We start from the raw sequence: 15262 nt of genomic DNA on the forward strand, positions 1-15262 counted from the left end.
GGATAGTGGATGATTCTCAGCGCAGCAGTGGCACTGAAGTTGTAGTGTATACAGTAGGTGCAGGTACAGGTAGAGCGGTGATGGTGATTTAAAACACTGCAGTGTTACTGCTGGATTGAAACAGTCCATAAATCATGTAGGACTAGAAACTATTAATGTCAGTTGCCTCATTGTGTATGTCTTCAACAAGATCTTGTACAGTACTTTGCTAATGTAAACCCTCAAAAACAGTTCTAACTGACTTATTAGGACATATAGTGGTTAATACTAATAAAGTCACTCTTACTCTAGGTCCATCCATCCATCCATTTTCCATACGTTTTATCCTACACAGGGTCACGGGGAGCCTGGAGCCTATCCCAGGGAACTTGGGGCACAAGGCTGGGGACAACCTGGATGGAGTGCCAACCCATCACAGAGTCCAATCGCACACACACACTCGCACACTACAGTTAAATTGGAAATGCCAATCAGCCTACAACGCTTGTCTTTGGACTGGGGGAGGAAACCAGAGTACCTGAAGGAAACCCCCAAAAGCACAGGGAGAACATGCAAACAGGGCAACACCCACAGGGTGGAGGCGGGATTCGAACCCCCAACCCCAGAGGTGTGAGGCAACAGTGCTAACCATCGTGCCCTCATCACCCTTTCACACATTCATGTTTGGCCTAGGTGTATCGGGAGCCTATCCCCTGAACACGGTGTAGATGGAGCGCCATGCCCATGCAGCCATGTGGCAGAATTAAAAGTAAGGAATCACATACGACAGACCGTTATATGAAAATGCATGGTTGGTGTGAAAGCGCCAGACATGAAACTTATAGCTGTTTACTGTAAGAAAATGACTTTTCCATGTCCAGAACAATCTGACTGACCGTTACAAAGCACTAACACTGGAGACTCCTTCCATAACTGTTACATAAGCAACATTTAACTGAATACTTCAAAACCAACACACAAGAAAAACACTATCACTGATTGTTTTAATTTGTAAAAAATAATAATAATAATAATAATAATAATAATAATAATCAGTTTATTATTTGTCTTGTGTGTGAGTGTGTGTGATTGTGTGCCCTGCGATGGATTGGCACCCTGTCCAGGGTGTACCCCGTCTTGTGCCTGATGCTCCCTGGAATAGGCTTCAGGTTCCCCGTGACTCTGAAAAGGAGTAAGCGGTAGAAGATGGATGGGTGGATGGATTATTTGTCTTAGATCTGCTATACAAATCTCTGTGAATGACCCGTTACTATAGACACGATAACCTATTAGAAATATTAGATAGTGCTTTTCATATAAACCTGTGTTATACAATTTTATATGGGTTAAGAATGAATGGGAGATAGAAGCTTAAAATACTAAGGTCATAGCTTGCTTCTTAATAATATGAACCCATGCACACATTGTTATTCTTCATGCATTATGTAAATTATTAACCTTGTATATAATTTGACACTGTATATTTGAATATACCGGCTTAATTGTTTGGGGGTTTTTTTTTAAACAAATGTTCAACATTAAATATCGATTCTTTTGTAGGCATACCCTGAAGAAAAGCTGAACTTCTGAATTATTCAGATCTCATGCAGGCTAACAAGCAGGGTGCCTGACCTAGATCTCTAACCTCAATTAAAAATGAATGACTCCCATTTCTTATGTGTGTTCAATTATTCAGGCACATGTGTGAATGCATTAGAGAAGGCGTGCAGTCCTGGTGATCTTCCTCCAGCACTAATTTCACACGCCCGATATATGTTAGTCAGAGCTTGTAAAAGGACCTGAGTGTTCGATTCAGGTGTCATAAAAGTTGAAACTAAGTTCATTAAAGGCAGAGATCATAGTTTCTCTGGAAATACTTGAGACAATATTTGTCTCCTTTCCTGCTATTGTTGGCTTATTTTCTTAAGCAAATGACCTAAATCAAAACTACAGCTCAGCCTCAAGACCTCTCTGAGGCCACACTTCCATTTATTATAGCTTGCAGTATTCACTTTAACACCAAGACAATGGATTTTCAATATGCGTGGTGAATCAAAGGAGTATAGTTTTGTATGAGATGAGATTTGTTTCAGTTATTAAACATTTGAATACACACCAGATTCTTTTATATGACCACCTTTCTGAGATTTGGAGCAGTGTGTCTGACTCTTGCATGTGTTGTGGTCATATTTCAAAAAGAAAAATCAACCTTAATTCAGCTTCTCTTCCAAAATGCTGATTTTGTTGAATCAGCACACCGGTTATGATTTTATTTCCTGTTTGAATCATCCCTACTTTGTATTTGAATGCCAGACATGGAGAGACGCCTTTTTATGGCCATGTGACAAATTCGACAAAGACGGGAACTGCTGACGTACCCTGAGCCAAATACGATCACCGCAACAGCCAGACAAGATGACTAAAACTAGATGAACAGTTACATGACTGTGTGTGTTCTTTAGTTTTTCAACAACAAAGCTACTGGATAATACTTCCCTGTCCTGTGGCTTTGCCAGACAACGGGTGTCTGCCTCATCCAAAACTGTACTTTAAATGTGTTAATTTAGCAGACGCTTTTTTCCAAAGCGACTTACAAATGAGGAAATAGAAGCAAAGCGATATATCAAGCGGAGAACAATACAAGTAGTGCTACCATACAAGATCTTTTAATTGAGCTCTAGAGAAGCAAAGTGCACAGAGTAGAGGTGTAAGAGACAGAGGAAGTTTTTTTTCTTTTTAAAGGATAATGTGGGGTTGGCGTTTTAGAGGTTAGTTACGTGCTCACGGAAGAGGTGGGTCTTTAGCTGTTTTGTGAAGATAGTGACAGATTCTGTGGTCCGGATTGAGCTTGGAAGTTCATTCCACCACTGAGGAACAGTTAGTGTGACTGTTCTTGAAAGGGACCTTGAGCCACGCTGAGTAGGCACTTCTAAGCGTCGGTCATTAATTGATTGCAGATTGTGTGAGGGAACGCAAGCCTTCAGGAGAGAGTTGATGTAGGAGGGTGTTGTTCCAGACAAGGTCTCGTACGTGAGCATCATGTCCTTGAATTTGATACGGGCAGCTACAGGAAGCCAGTGGAGGGAGATGTAAAGGGGTGTGACATGGGTTCTTTTGGGCTGGTTGAAGACGAGGGGTGCTGCTGCATTCTGAATCATCTGAAGGGGTTTGATGGAGCTGGCTGGGAGGCTCGAGAGTAGTGCAATGCAGTAGTCCAGTTTTGATATGACAAGAGTCTGGACTAGTATCTGTGTAGCCTGTTCGGTGAGGTAGGGTCTGATTTTCTTGATGACTAAATTTGGAAAAATAAGACCCCAATTATCAGACTTTATGTACTCCTTTAAGTAATTTTTAACCAGTGCTGTGGTCTCATACTGTTTTCTCACTCCCTATTCCTCTATGCACTTAAAACTGTGCATCCCTTACGTCACCTACTCATTTTTTTTTATTTTTTTTTTGGAATACTGTGTAAGTTCTGCTCTTGAGCCCCGAGGTTCTGGCAATCAACTTTTACTTGACCTCATAAAGTATTGGAAATGCCATGAGATGGAGATGGACGGGATAAATTATAATCACAGGTCAACAGTGATGTGTTCAAAACAGGATTCAGAAATCAGTTCATAACATTTATGTATGATTTATAAACTCTATTGCAAATAAGCAACTTTTTTTGTTGTTGTCTATAGTTTGTTTCTAATTATTTACATGTTTAGTAACAATTCAGGTTTGAAATCCAGTGTAATATGTATCAAAATGACAAGCTCATACACATTCTGTAAAATTATACCTTTACCCATTCTTCTATTGGTCCTTTACTGAACTTGCTGCTTTTTACACATTTGCACCCTTTTAATCTTGATTCCATTACTGTCCTGTAAATTTTATGACTGCTTATCTATAACTACCTGAGCTGCTTCGAAGGTGAAGATAATATTAAGCTGTAGTTGATAAATTGTTGCCGTACGGCAACAATGTGCAATGGTATACAGTATCACATAGTCAGAAATAACACAAAAGTATGAGATTACAATTCCAATGACTGCATTTCCCAGACTATAAATTGAGGGTTTTTTGCCACATAGTAAGCATATAAAAGTTATATCTTCTAGAAAGGAATTACAGTTGTAAAAAGTATGTGGATGGATTTACTCCCTCAAAAATACATACAAAAATTAGATCCAAACATAAAAAAAGACTATTTTTTGCTGATAATTAAAACAAGGAACAGCCATGGACATGCAACAGGTGATGTAATGTAGTCTTTAATGGAAGCACAGTCTGGCAAACTGTTGCACACACAGACGTCTCCTCCTGATATCCAGGTATTACACAAAGCTCTCATTTAGAAGTAGAAATTAAATGCTGATATGATCTGAGAAATGGCTCAGACTGGTGAACCAGTGGTATTTTGATTTACTTTTATTTTTTTGTAAAAGGCCCCTTTGTTGATTTTTCATTTGGCCAAAAAGTTATCTTTCAGATTTAATATCTTTATCTTTCTCAAACCTAAGAGCACATTATGCATCGAGTGCTTTTACGTTTGCTAGCGTAGCACGTTGATTATAAATACAATTCCAAAGTAAACAAAGTTGACCGTTTCATCAGGACAGAACGCAATACATTCATTTACAGAGATGCATCAGTTTTTGTTTTTACTGTTTGCTAAGTAGAAGAGACTTAATTTAGCAGCTAAGTAATTGTGTTACGAGTTCAGTGGAGACCGATTGGAGTCCATCTGGTGGAGACCATTTGGGCTTAATGAATGCTAATAATGCACGAGCATCTGCTCCTCTATGACAAAAGCCCCAACAGCGATGACCTCGGGCTAATCAGCTTTTTGGACACAGTGTGTGGGGGGTCTAGAAAACAAGTTCGTGGATAAAAGTGAGAACGTTTGGAAGCTGTGAAATATGTTGATATATCAATTCACGGAGTAGTGTGAAATCAATTTTGTGACAAAAAACACACACACACAGAACATTTAGTCCATAACACAAACACCTAGGAAGAGAAGTGTATGAATTTTGTCAATAAACCAAACAACTCAATAGCACCTGTTTATTCGGTTTTTATTTTTATTTTTAAAAAAATAAAGGATTAAATGACACTTCACATAGACATAACCAAGGGTTCAATTATTTGATTATATAATGAGAAGGAAATATCTGGATTATTTTATATTTAAGAGAACTGGAGATTTGTCTGATGGAAATAATCTTTCATGAATACAGTAACATTGTGGCATACAAACTTTTATCCTTATGATGAGAAAACTATACTTTTATTCCCCTGAAATAATTTCTAAATCCGTTATACAAACCATATTTTAAAGAGGTGAGAGTCTTTACTTTGAACATATTGGTAGAAATTCACAACAGCTCAAATCCATTTGGAGTCATGAAAAGCAAAAATGTAACCCTTGCAATTTTCATGTAATAATAATTATTTTAAAAAACCTGGTTAACTAATTGCTACAACAACTAAAATACTCCAAAAAAAAAATAAATAAATAAATAAAAAATAAAAACCACAACAACCTGCCAAGCATAAATTTTCACTTTATTTCTGTGACAGTAAAAGAAAAGGCATTAAAGATAGATTCATTTATTACATTTCTCAAACACCGAAATCAAGCAGCATGGAATTGAGCCTTTCTACACTTTGCCATATTCAACTACAAAAATAAATAAATCAAGCACCCCATAGGGATTACAGCAAAAGTAATCGAAAAGAAATCGAGTATGGATTTGTCTGTGCCATTGATGAGTGCTAGTCGAGTGCATGTACTCCGAGCACGAGCATTAACACCGGATAAACCTTTGTTTTTCAATAGTGTTCTTGGATGTTACGATATGAAGTGCGCGATGCGTTAATTTCCTTGCAGCTTCTTCATGACGTGGCTGCTTGGTGGCGCGTTGGTGAAAACGCTTCCTACGAACACGTGCGTGCCCCACAGCGTGTGACGGATCACTTTACAGCATCCGAGGTCTTCAATCTGGAAACCCAGGTGGCGGTATCGCTCGTCTGTCTCGAACAGTGTGTTGTTGGTGTAAGTGCCGAAGAACTGTACATGGATGGATTGGAGGGGGGGAAGCATAATGCAACACAATTTAAGAGATGAAAACCTTTTCAACAGGATATCCTGTTCTCCGTGAGAAATTCTAAGACTGAAACCCTCTGCCATGCTCAGGGCATGCACAGCACCCGTAATGCTTTAATTTCCTCATTCACACGATTCCATAAAGTTTAAACACTGTATATAAGGGAACTGGTTCTAGAAATTAACATGCGGCATAAAATGATAATACTCTGAATACAGTACCATCCACTAATATCAGCACCCTTGTTAAATATGAGCAAAGATGGCTGTGAAAAATTGTCTTTACATTTATTTTTGTACACCTGGGTGAATAGGAACAGGAAAATGTTCAACCATGACTTCCTGTTTCACAGGGGTATAAATTCCAAATTACCTTAGTCATTCATAACAATGGGTAAGACCAAGGAATATAGCTGTGATGTGCGGCAAAAGGTTGTTGAGCTTCACAAAATTTGAAGTGTCTGTAAGAAAATAGCACCAGCATTGAAAATGCCCATTTCCACCATCAGAGCAATAATTAAGAAGTTCCAGTCAACTGGAAATGTTATGAATCAACCTGGAACTGGACGTGGACATATTTGATATCCATGACAGCAGAGTATTTTTATGTTTTTTTTTTTTTTTTTTTACAATAAAGACAATTTTTCACAGCCTTCTTTGCTCATATTTACCAGGGGTGCCAATATTAGTGGAGGGCACTGTATGTATTTTTGGATCATTTGAATATTGTATTTATTCTGTAGCCATGTTATACAAAGTGGCTTGCAAATGAGACAAAACACACGTCCTAACCGAGCAGTTCGTAGATTACAGCGCTGACACGGTTCACCAACAAGAAGCCTTATTCAAGGCTTACTGATCATGAATTTTAGGCTTCCACTACAAACACAACTAACTGTGATATAGGTGAGCATGCCTAAAGCTAGCTTTACTAACATTACACATCAGTGTTTATTAAATCACAACCTCACCATTCATGCCTTTAATTGTATTTGTTCGACATACTGGAGTGTGTGCAGGCTTGGGGAGTAACGTTATATATGTAACGGCGTTACATAATCAGGATACAAAAAACTGGTTACTATAATCCATTACAGTTATGTCAAAAAAGAAAGTAATCCAATTACACGTACATTTTGTAAAAAATACTATCAGGACTACAATTTTTCATTTAAAGAATCAAAGAAATAAAATTTAACATGACACAATATAGACAGCTGCTTATAGTTCTGGTTCTCTCTTGCCAGTCGCGGCTCATTTGAGCAACCTCCGGGTGCAAAGTTAATTTGGTTGAAATGAACACAAATTCTCTGAAATGCTTCTGTTAGACTGACTACACAACATTTGAGAAAATGTCTGGGATTCGGCTTTAATTTCATTATGATGTGCTTATGGTCTAGTACTGCATCATGTGTCCGCATATTTGCATTGCTTTAACCCGTCTCTGTAATTCCTGCCTTCTCACACACCAGTTGGTCGATTATAAAAGGCTTGGAGAAACTATTGGCCAAATTCCTGCCTCTCAACCATTAGCCTACTCTCAGCAAATGCGTGAAGGTAAAGCGTTGTTGTGTACGGTGTCAAACATTTGCTTCGAGACAATGCCCATGGCCATATAAGGTCATTTTTATTTTCAAGTTATCACACTGCTTCGTATTCCATGGCCATTCAAATGTGAAATGATGGCAGAAGGTAAACTCGTGGCATCTAATATTTTATTTTATTCCACAGGACATTCAAAAGAACGTAGAAATTATATATATGTGTATAATTGATTGTTTAAAAAAAAAAAAAAAAAAAACTAAATCCATTTCAATACTGAACAAAACAATCAGGCTTTTTAACTACTATTACTTCCATTGCAAACTTACCGCTAATCCAGATGAAGGGTCGATAAAGTCGGCCCAAAATCCCTCGGTGTGCAGCGCGTGGCAGATCTCCTTTGCCCCTTCAATGAACTGTATGCAGCACACACAGCATTATAAGCTTAACAAAGTCCTTATACATCCGGCAAAAAGCATTTGAATGTGTGTCGTATGAAAAGTGTGTTTCAGTGGGCGGAAAATACCAGAAGAGAAACGACAAAAGAACAATTTGCATAGTAAGGTTTGGGATCATGCCAATTAGAGCAAAGCTGAGCAACACACACTGCTGAAGTACACACACACACACACACACACACACACACACACACACCTCTATCTGTTCCCATTCTGGAGCATCGTCTCCAGTACGTGCGTTTTGAATAGAAAACACACAGGTCGAAGTCTGGAGTTTCTCCATATAAGGTTTTCTCCAGCCATGGAACGTTTGAAAGAATAAACGAACCCTCATGCTGCAACATGGGCCCTGGAAACCGCTCAACAAATCGATCAGAAGCAATATCTTCAATATCTATTCATTTAATTTGTATAGCACTTTTAACAACAGCAAAAGATAGAACTAGATCCATAATATCTTATATCTGGCCTTTGATGGCAAAGTATTTGCCATTATTGTATCCTGAGAGTGTGCAAACTTTTGCACTCCACTGTAAGGATCTGAATCCAATACTACAGACTCGACGTCGTTGTCTTTGCGTTTCACGTCCTAATAAAGACGCATTCGTTCCAAAAGCAGCGACGATATGGAATGTAAAGAACGGACACTTTTTGCTAGAAAGGTAAAAAACCAAACACTGCGCTCTGGACTTGATCCGAGGTCACAGGCTTCCTCTGCGGCTCGTAAAGAAGAAAAGACGCGTGGCGTTTAAGAGCGATGCACAACAGACTACCCCTTTTAACAACAGTATATTTTAAAAGTGTTTGTGTGTATTCTGGATAGAATAGATCAATCGTTCTTATTGGTTCACTCAAACACAACATTGCAAAGTTGTATTCTTTCAGTAACAGCCCATAAGAAGCTGTGCAAAAGTGATCAAGAATGGTGTGTGTGTGTGTGTGTGTGTGTGTGTGTGTGTGTGTGTGTGTCTGAGAGAGACTCACTTTAACCAGCAGTTGCTCTCTCTCCTGGTCCACCTCCTCAGACCAGGCGGTCATGTCGTTCTCTGTTCTCTGCGTTACAGTGAGCACCATCATACTGCTGGAGGGGGCTTCGGGAAACATCAGTTCAAAGTCTGCACGGTTGGGAAATATTCAAATATCAAGACGTGTAACACCAGACATCTGTAACTTGCAGCACATGTTCAGTGTTTCTCCAAACTTCATCGACATTTTAGTTCTGCAGGAACTATTAAGAAAAGTCTGCAGGTATCAGCACTTCAAATTTAATACTTTTTAATACCATATTCAAGACATTTCCAAAAAATTTTAAGACCTGCACGTCACTTCAATCGTGCTACATGATACATCAGCTATAATCGACTGTTTTCCTGCATATACATCCATTTCTGGGTTTAAGTGAACTATAGCAGGGTAAGCTTCTATAAGAGGTGAATGGGAGACCGTAGCGAATATACTTGTTTGTATTACCATTTGCTACAACAGTGAAAGAAATAAAAAGTATTTCCAGTATCCAGCATTTCCTTCCCATGACTTTCCAAGAGAGGAAAAAAAAAAAAAATCTATAGAGATGGACACATTTACCAACACTACCTCAGCAGCTGTATTAGAAATATATATATATATATATATATATATATATATATATATATATATATATATATATATATATATATATATATATATATATATATTTAACTTTGCTATTTTGTAATATTAACATTGCACTGAATAATACTTAATAATAATAATACATTTTTACTTGGGGTACAAACAGTAATATAACAATAGTTATATATTTCTGACTTTATTCACTTCTATGTGTTAGACCCTGTGGCTTTTATTTTGGCGGAAAACCGCAGGAAGTCCTCCGTTTAGTTGGCAACAAACGAGAGCACGGCTGCGTCCGAAACCATGTACTTACCCGCTATATAGTAGGCGAAATACATGTATTTGTATATATTATATAGTAGGTAAGTACGTGGCTTTGGACGCAGCCCACGGCTTCAAACAGTCGTCTATTTGCACATATAACATGTAAAACACGAACATGAAAGGAGTATTCTAAAAGCAACTCATGTGAACACCTTAATCACAATATTGTCTTATTTAGAATAAGGTCACTAATCAGATTATTGCTGTCCATGTAAACGTAGTCAGTGACACGGGTTTACCGTTTCAAACAGCAACGAGCCCAAATAAAATCTAAATCTGCTTTACGATGTCGATTCGGTTGCATTTTGAACACCTTTGAAACGTGAATTTAAGATATTTTAATGCTAATTAAAGCCTTATATTTACATTAAGGAGTTTAAGACATTACGACATTTTAAGGATCCACAGACACCCTGAAAAGAATATAAAGATAACGAATATAGTCTGTGAGGGAAATAACAACAGAGCAAAGATAGTGGTTAAATTCAGAAAAGGACAGAATTGTACATTTCCCCTCATTTCTTTGTTTTTTAAATCCCAAAACAAGACGATCCAAAACAGAAAACCAGATCAACATCGAAACGCTTGGAAAAGAACGTGAGATGCAGCCTTTAACTACAAAACATGTTGAGCTTTTACTATTAATACCTTCAATTCAATTCTTTTAACAATAGTAGGAGGTCGATTTAGGTCCCTGTTAATTATCATGGCCTTTATCTTTTTACCGATTTAACTTGTGCACGCCACTGTCAGGATTAGTTTACAGACACTAGTGTATGCTGCCATCTAGTGGCCAAAACTGTTGCACTGTCCTCTGCAGTGTAAAACTGCAAACCTTTTTTCAGCAGTTCTGGGCAGGACTGGATCGCACACTCCACTCTGGAATGGTTGAAATACTGCTCTGCGCTGTCGACCTTGTGTGCTGATGAAGCCTCGCCGTTCTCCTAAAAGAGGACCGCAGCTTTTAACTGACTGGGTAGTAACATTGCATCGGGACAATATAAAAGTTCATGTTCGAATGGATTTCCAGTATATGGGATTGAATGAAAAAGATTCTTTACGTGGGACTCGTAGAGGAACTGTGCCAGGATGAACTCGTGCCTCTCGCTGTTAGACGGAGCTGTCAGCACGTCCGGTAGTACTGAATGCACAGAGCCGGGCTTCTGCTCCGCTGTGGCTTCTAGCTGCCTGGCAAATCCCACGTTACCAGGCAGCTGGAAACGTTTATCCTGAGGAGCAAATGGACCCATGGTCTCGTCTGGCCACACCGTCCTTGGTCCTGGATTACAGAAGAGTAAAATCATTCGCTTATTTCATCTCAAATTTCAACTAAAAACTATAGTTTTTAAGTTTAATATAGTGTTAATTCGTTCATTTTCTACAACAGCAGCTCTGATAGCTCATATTAACCCTTTACTCCAGTTTTTTTGATCTGAAAACAAAACTACTATTTTCCTTTAACTATTTTCCATGTCACATGACCAGGAAGTGCTATTTGCACTTCCTTTTCCGCAATCACATGGTCATCATCGGAGGGTTTTCAAAATTTTATCATATTTTCAATATTTAGGCAAAACTACTTAAATGAAAAAACTGAAACACATTAACAGTTATTTTTATCATTCAAACAAGTTTATATAGTTTGAGTATTCTGTTAAAATGGTAAAACATTACAGATTATTCGGGTCTGTGACATCACTGTGGATAACCGCTCCCCCAGTGACGCCACTTCACGAGGGTGAAAAACGCATTTCTACATACAATATAATACACATCTGAGGTTACAGAGTGAGCTGCTGTGGGAAAAGTGCCACGTCGTCCAAAACAGGAGAGAGTGTTTTACATTAAGCGCTTCAACCAGACTCGTAAGTGTATTAACGTGGCTTGTCGTGTCAGATGCTGCGACAGAGGCGTGTGCTGTTTAATGTGTTCCAGACGTGTTTTCTTCAGTGCAGAAATGATATTTTTACCTTTATATCATTATCTGTAAATGTTAGAAATTCACGCCAGTGTTTCCATTTTACATAAAGACTCGTTCTGACAGCGAGCGAGTCTACATTAAACTTCACTGAACGAGCGCGAGTCCACGCGTCAATCAAACAGCACGCGATGGAAAGGAAGCGCAATAACTAAAATATTCATTTTGATCAAATATGTTGTTTGATGCTATAATTAAAAACAAAATTAATTGTTTTTATGAGAGCAGTAACTGTAATGGGGTTATAAAATGTAATTGTATATAAATGTAAGAAGTGTCATACATTTACAGAATAAAGTAACATTACTGTGTTCAAATGAGTGAATGTGTGTGTTACTGCAGAACATTCAACCTCTTACCAGTTATGCTTTTGTTTTTCTTTTTTTTTTAAGCATTTTTAATATAGTGATTTAACATCTGGTTTAAAGCTTGTGGACAATCAGTTTTTGTTTTTTTAAATATAATGTTAATATTTTTAAAATCCTTTGCACAATGTATAGCATAGCCCACATACATACATTTAATACCTTCTTCGTAGCCTTCAATTTGCACAATGTTTGAAGGACAACACAATGAGAAAGAACATGTTTTTTTTGCGTGTTTTTTTTTTTTAAATACAGAAAATAAAAATTGGCGTTTTAATCCAAACTAATCGATTAATCGAAGAAATAATTGACAGATTAATCGATTATCAAAATAATTGATAGGTGCAGCCCTAAATTCAAGAGAACAAATTAAAAACATAGTTCACCAAAAACACGTTTGGATCTAATTTTTGTATGTACTTTGAGTGATTAAATCCATCCACATACTTTTAAAAAACTTTTTTTTTTTTTACAAAAACTGTAATTCCTTTCCAGAAGATATAACTAGAAGATATACTAGGTGAAAAAAAAAACTCTGCAACATCTGGAAAATGAAGTAATTGGAATTATAATCTTATACACTGTGTTATTTTTGACTATATGATACTTTCCACAATTGCACATTGATTTGGCCCCTAAAAAATTCTTTGCAATCTAAATATCTACATCTATATCTATCTATATAACTTGAACTAATTCCAGTATTAAAAATCCATAAAAACATTTTGTGATGTAAATAATTCATGCAGTACATTATTATTTCTACCGTATAGTAGACTTGTATGGCGGATGCTCCACATGAATTGATGTTACCATATCATACCGATTATACATTTTCAGTGAAGAGAAATGTATGTAGCATTTACAGAAGGAGTCTCCAGTGTCAGTACTTTGTAACAGTCAAAAATAACACTGTAACTAAGTTTTTTTCCCCCAAGTGGGTCTTCTTCAAGGTAGAGGAGGGGGTATACACATTTTATATTATATATATATATATATATATATATATATATATATATATATATATATATATATATATATATATATATAGTGCCATTCAATTCCATGCAAGTCTCTAATGGTTTGAGATTTCTTTTGAAGTATTTACAAAAGATGACACAGGACTGAAATTCACATATTTTCCCCAATCGCTGAGAGAATTCAAAAACCAGCCACTCAGAAATGCAGCATTTATCACCATCATCATCGTGCATGTTTCAGAATGAAGGACTGTTCTGGTCTCTTACCCATATCTGGTGGTGTGACATTAACGTGACGCTCATCTGAGATACATCTGGATCCTGCTATGCGTTGCACAAGAAGGTGAAGCCCTGGCAGGTATGTAACCACCCTGGCTCTACTACAGAGCACCTGGGGAACAGAAAAATGCAAATACACTGAACTTACAGAACAGATTTAAACGAACAATCAAGTCGTGATCAGTTGAAGATGTAATGCACTGTAAATGTATTATGCGGCTCAAGTGGACAACTAAACATTATCCAAAGCTACTGTAAGTCTGATTGTACTGCATTCAGAGAGGCACGGTTGCCATCTTACAGCTCCAGAGTCCCTGTCTGTGTGGAGTTTTTCATGTTCTCCCAGTGATTGTTGAAGTTATTCTGTTTTGTTCCACCTCCCAAAAACATTCCCGTAGGCAGATTACTCCCCCAAAAAGTGAATGTATATGTGAATGGTGCCATGACACAGACTGATGTCCCATCCAGTGTGCATTCTCTACTGGTGTCCGGTGTTCCTGAGACTGGCTCTGTATCCTCTTTATCTTGCTTTAGGAGCAGGATAAAGCGCTTACTGAAGACGGAACGAATGAATGAAAGTACTGCAGACGGTTAACACGAAGTCAAGACATGATGTTGGATTGAACTGAACTTACGCTGGCCATCCTGTTGGGCTTCTCCTTTTTATATACCACCTGTGGATGAAAAGACTCCATTATTTCATCAAAGACTCCATTACCACATGGCACAGAGGTATACCTACAAGCTAGCTGTTGAAGATGTTAGACTGAACATCACCTCGAACTGATCTGTGTCCATATGACAGGTTTCTATTCCATTGTTTACTATCAGACTGTACACATGAGGTTTCTGGGTAATACAAGCATGAAAGAAATGCGCAGCTGGTACTGGTTAATATTATTTTCTTTATCTCAGTGTCTCAGCTCCAGCTTTTACAATTCAAATCACTTAGGAGTCAATCATTTAAGCTGAACTCGCTTCTAACTCTCACCCAGCTAACACCTGCTGCTAACTAAACAGCTAGCACACCACGCTAGCACAGGAATAACTTTCATTATAACATGATTATTACAGTATTCATCACGGATATAATTTATATAATGTGTGCCCTTTAAAATTCGCCACGCATCTAAAGTAAATATCCTGGGCAGTGTTCTCACCTGTATCGTTCCTGTGTAATATAAACCGTTTTTAAAGATAACTAGGAGCGCCTCAAGGTTCTTGGGTCACCTATTGATGACGTCACTACGGAGGCCTGCGAGGGAACGACAGAAAAGCTTCGCTTTTACAGGAGACGCCCTATCCGGTTACAAATCATTTAGGTATTCATTTATATAAACCCTTTCCCGAATACTGACCATACTTATTGACACTTTTATTTATATAGTTTAGGAAAATATAAGATGTAACAACATTTCACTATGAAAAAAGTGCTTCAATCTTAAAACTACAAAACATCTCTCCCTGCTTAAAAAAAAAAAAAAGTAGAAACCATCACAGAAATTATAATGGTTTCCGCTAGAAATACTATTAAAAACCATCAGATAACCATTAAAAACTTTACCATTACTGGTCCTTAATGGTATCCACTAAATCATTACAGCTTCCATTAAAACCATTACAAATTCTATGACCGTTTCTATTTA

The 15262-nt window shown here is 37.6% G+C and overlaps 1 protein-coding gene across 2 annotated transcripts; it reads right to left on the reverse strand.

The window, feature by feature from the left end:
- Nucleotides 1–5517: 5517 nt before the first annotated feature.
- Nucleotides 5518–14894, reverse strand: mmadhcb (metabolism of cobalamin associated Db). Of its 2 annotated transcripts, XM_017469047.3 has the most exons (8): nt 14777–14894; nt 14252–14290; nt 13605–13728; nt 11076–11293; nt 10850–10958; nt 9064–9194; nt 7951–8037; nt 5518–6043 (listed from the first exon to the last, which is right to left on the reverse strand). In XM_017469047.3, the coding sequence occupies exons 2-8, from the start codon at nt 14258–14260 to the stop codon at nt 5849–5851; spliced, it is 873 nt and encodes a 290-aa protein (XP_017324536.1). In that variant the 5' UTR covers nt 14261–14290; nt 14777–14894; the 3' UTR covers nt 5518–5848.
- Between the last annotated feature and the right edge of the window lie 368 nt (nt 14895–15262).

Source organism: Ictalurus punctatus, chromosome 6, assembly GCF_001660625.3.
Source record: "Ictalurus punctatus breed USDA103 chromosome 6, Coco_2.0, whole genome shotgun sequence".
Taxonomy (NCBI): domain Eukaryota; kingdom Metazoa; phylum Chordata; class Actinopteri; order Siluriformes; family Ictaluridae; genus Ictalurus; species Ictalurus punctatus.